The 4,372-nt window shown below is 43.3% G+C and overlaps 1 protein-coding gene across 1 annotated transcript in view; it reads left to right on the plus strand.

Annotated features, from left to right (window-relative positions):
• Positions 1-4,069, plus strand: part of LOC129858663 (disintegrin and metalloproteinase domain-containing protein 19-like) — a 55,426-nt gene extending 51,357 nt beyond the window's left edge. The window contains 4 exon segments of the mRNA XM_055927962.1: positions 2,713-2,851; positions 2,983-3,151; positions 3,318-3,823; positions 4,018-4,069. Coding sequence (XP_055783937.1) covers positions 2,713-2,851; positions 2,983-3,151; positions 3,318-3,823; positions 4,018-4,069 — 866 coding nt within the window.
• The last annotated feature ends 303 nt before the right edge of the window (positions 4,070-4,372 follow it).

Genomic DNA, 4,372 nt, shown 5'->3' on the forward strand with positions numbered 1-4,372 from the left:
TCTCCTGCAAAATGTCTAGATAAACTTGGGAATTGATTTTTCCGTCGATGATAGCAAGCTGTCCAGGCCCTGAGGCAGCAAAGCAGCCCCAAACCATGATGCTCCCTCCACCATACTTTACAGTTGGGATGAGGTTTTGATGTTGGTGTTTTTTTCTCCACACATAGTGTTGTGTGTTCCTTCCAAACAACTCAACTGTAGTTTCATCTGTCCACAGAATATTTTTCCAGTAGCGCTGTGGAACATCCAGGTGCACTTTTGCGAACTTCAAACGTGCAGCAATGTTTTTTTTGGACAGCAGTGGCTTCTTCCGTGGTGTTCTCCCATGAACACCATTCTTGTTTAGTATTTTACGTATCGTAGACTCGTTAACAGAGATGTTACCATGTTCCAGAGATTTCTGTAAGTCTTTAGCTGACACTCTAGGATTCTTCTTAACCTCATGGAGCATTCTGCGCTGTGCTCTTGCAGTCATCTTTGCAGGACGGCCACTCCTAGGGAGAGTAGCAACAGGGCTGAACTTTCTCCATTTATAGACTATTTGTCTTACTGTGGACTGATGAACATCAAGGCTTTTAGAGATACTTTTGTAACCCTTTCCAGCTTTATGCAAGTCAACAATTCTTAATCTTAGGTGTTCTGAGATCTCTTATGTTGGAGGCATGGTTCACATCAGGCAATTACAAGGCAGCTCTAACCAACATCTCCAATCTCGTCTCATTGATTGGACTCCAGGTTAGCTGATTCCTGAATCGAATTTTCTTTTGGAGAAGTCATTAGCCTGGGGGTTCACATACTTTTTCCAACCTGCACTGTGAATGTTTAAATTATGTATTCAATATAGACAAGAAATATACAATAATTTGTGTGTTATTAGTTTAAGCACACTGTGTTTGTCTATTGTTGTGACTTAGATGAAGATCAGATCAAATTTTATGGACAATTTATGCAGAAATCGAGTTAATTCCAAAGGGTTCACAAACTTTTTTTTGCCACTGTAACTGATGTGGTGTTGCGTAAGACTACTAGGTTAAATAGCATGTACAGTGGGCTCCAAAATGACTGGCACCCCTGACTGGCAATGCACAAACAATGCTTAAACAAATATAAACAATATAATTATAGAGATAAACTCAAAATACCAACATGTGAGAAATACTGTACTTTATTCATGTTTTAATGGAACCAACCAAAATAATTTATTGATTTAATTAAAAATCAATGTCCTCCAAATCAAGGTTTCACAATTAATGGCACCCTTAAAGATTATTGTAAATAACATCAACCAAAATTAAACCAGAAATTAAATTCCACTTATTTAAGTTTTAAGGAACTATATTGAGCCATTACATCAATTCCTGTTTCACTAGGGTATAAAAATGAGGTAACACACATGCAATATCCCTTTGTCATCCAAAAAACAAAAGAACTGGCAGTTCAAAAGAGACAGATGGGCATAGACCTTCATAAATCTGGTAATGGCTACAAGAAGATCCACAAACGATTGAATATACCACTGAGCACTGTCAGGGCAATTATTAAAAAAATCTAAAGATATGGAACAGTTGAAAACCTCACGGGTAGAGGACGCAAATGTATTTTGCCCCCCAGGATAGGGAGGAGGATGGTGAGAGAAGCAACAAAATCCCCAAGAATCACTGTGAAAGAATTGAAGGCCTTGGTGGCGTCTTGGGGTCACCAGGTTTCAAAAAGCACCATCAGACGCCACCTCCACAACCACAGGCTCTTGGAAGGGTTGCCAGAAGAAAGCCCTTTCTGACCACAAGACACAGACGCAAGCGCTTGGAGTTTGCCAAACGTCATTTAAATTATGATAGGAAGAAGGTGCTCTGGTCAGATAAGACCAAAATGTAACGTTATGGTCAGATACAGCATCGGCATGTTTGGCGTCAATACAGAGATGGATACAAGGAGAGGCACCTCATACCCACAGTGAAATATGGAGGGGGGTCAGTGATGTTTTGGGGCTGTTTTAACTCCAGAGGCACTGGTTAAGATTGATGGCATAATGGATTCCACCAAGTATCAGGCAATTTTGGCTGACAATCTGGTTGCCTCTGCCGGAAGGCTGGGACTTGGCCATAGATGGACTTTCCAACAAGACAATAACCCAAAACAGACCTCAATATCCACACAGAAATGGTTCTGTGACAACAAAATCAATGTTCTGCCATGGCCATCTCAGTCGCCGGACCTCAATCCAATGGAAAACCTGTGGGCTGAGTGGAAGAGGGCAGTTGATAAGCGCAAACCCAAGAATGTTAAGGATCTGGAAAGGATCTGCTTAGAGGAATGGTCCAAAATCCCTCCAAATGTGTTCCTTAACCTTGTCAAACACTACAGGGAAACACTCCATGCTGTTATCCTTGCCAGAGGTGGTTGCACTAAGTACTAAATGAGGAGTGCCAATAATTATGAAACCTTGAATTTGGTTACATTTATTTTGTATTAAATAATTGTATGATTTTGGTGGGTTCCATTGAACATTAACAAAGTACAGTATTTCTCACATGTTGGTATTTTGAGTTTATCTGTATAATTATATTGTTTATATTTTTTTAAGTATTGTTTGTGCATTGCCAGTCAGGGGTGCCAGTAATTTTGGAGCCCACTATATTTGATTGTTTGTTTTCAAGTCATATCTTACAGGTTTGCTCTGACCGCCGTTGTTTATGCTATTTGTGTTTATAGGCAGTATACGTCCTGTCCTGTTGCTCCTCCCCTTGGTTATCTTTGTCCTATTGGCTGCTGTGGGACTGTGGTGCTGCTACAGCCATAAACTACATAAAAACTTTCCTCTCAAGACCTCGGTCCCACCACCCAAGACAATGTGTGTAACTCAGTCTTTCTGTTGGATTTTTCATATTTTATTCTAGGCAAATATGCAACATAGACATTGCACTGTAAACAACAACTCAAATTGAACTTCAAGAATGAAAAGCACTGTGTTTGACTCCTTAGTTGTCCTGCCAGTTGTTCAGTCCCTGCTGAAGCCAAACATCTACAAGCCAACAGTCTTGCCAACGGTCACCTTGCCAACAGTCTTGCCAACGGTCACCTTGCCAACAGTCTTGCCAACAGCCATGCCAACCCTACCTTCCTACTGAAGAGACAGGGCTCAGACAGGCTGGTGAGGGGATCTGTTCATTCACCTGTTACACCACAGTACTTTGTATGTACAGTGCAGTACAGTCAATGCTAAAAAAAAAAGGGTACTCTTGACAGGTAAATAACAAAATAATACTTGTAAATGTTCTGACAGTAATGCTGTGAGTGATTATGTTTGCCCTCCACAGAGTCAGTCCACACCTTGCCCCAGCCTCTCCACCAGGCACCCTGTCTTCTGTCCCACAGTTAAACCCCCTCCCATACCTGCTTACATAGCCCAGCAGAGACAGGCTCTATCCCAGCCCCAACCCTCTGTTCATCCCCAGCCTCAACCCTCTGTCCAGCCCAAGCACCAACCATCCCTCCAGCCCAAGCTCCAACCATCCCTCCAGCCTAAGCCCCAACCCTCTCTCCAGCCCCATCCTCAACCCTCCCCCCAGCCCCAGCTCAAGCCTAAACCTCCTCCCATCCCCAGCCACCTAGCCCAGCAGAAAGGATCCCTCCAGCCCCTTCATCCAGCCATCCTGCCCCCCAGCCCCCAGTCCTCCCCCTCAACACCTCACACACACAGACCTGACCCCCCCAACAGACCCCCACCCCCCTGCCCGCTCTCCAAACCCCAAATATCATCAGATGTGTTACAGAGAGGAAAGTTCAATCTGGCGCCACCTGGTGGACAGAAGAAACCCAGCAGGTAAGCGCAGAACCTCAAGAACATCAACGTTTTTTGTTAGAATGTGTCCCTAATGGAACCCTTTTTGCTTTATAGTGCACTAGTTGTGACTCTATTTTCTGTTCTAGATTCCAAAGCAACAGAAAATGTATGGTTAATTATCAACAGATCTGTTATTTTCACTTTATTTCATGACGTTCCACTTTCTTTTCTAGATCCCAAAACATGATCTCAGGGAGGAGATGAGGACCAACACTGGACCACTGAGCTCAGTGAGATTACTGGACATCTAACTGGGTATCTCTTCTCTCTCTGTGAGCTGGATGTTTTTCCACCTGTGTCCAAAGAAGACCATCAGCCTTTACGAAGAACATGACACTGTGGGAAAGGAGGGAGGAGGGCCACAGCTGGACACACAGGGTCTCAGTCCAAAATGGCAACCTAAAAGTAGTGCACTATATAGGGAATATGGTTCCGTTTCAGATCTGTCCAGGGAAGCCTCCTCTGTTGGCCCCTCTCAATGTTTTTATTTCATTCCAACAACGAAGACAAAGGAGTTGTCTGAAACAT

The sequence above is a fragment of the Salvelinus fontinalis genome, chromosome 6, assembly GCF_029448725.1.
Source record: "Salvelinus fontinalis isolate EN_2023a chromosome 6, ASM2944872v1, whole genome shotgun sequence".
NCBI classification, from domain to species: domain Eukaryota; kingdom Metazoa; phylum Chordata; class Actinopteri; order Salmoniformes; family Salmonidae; genus Salvelinus; species Salvelinus fontinalis.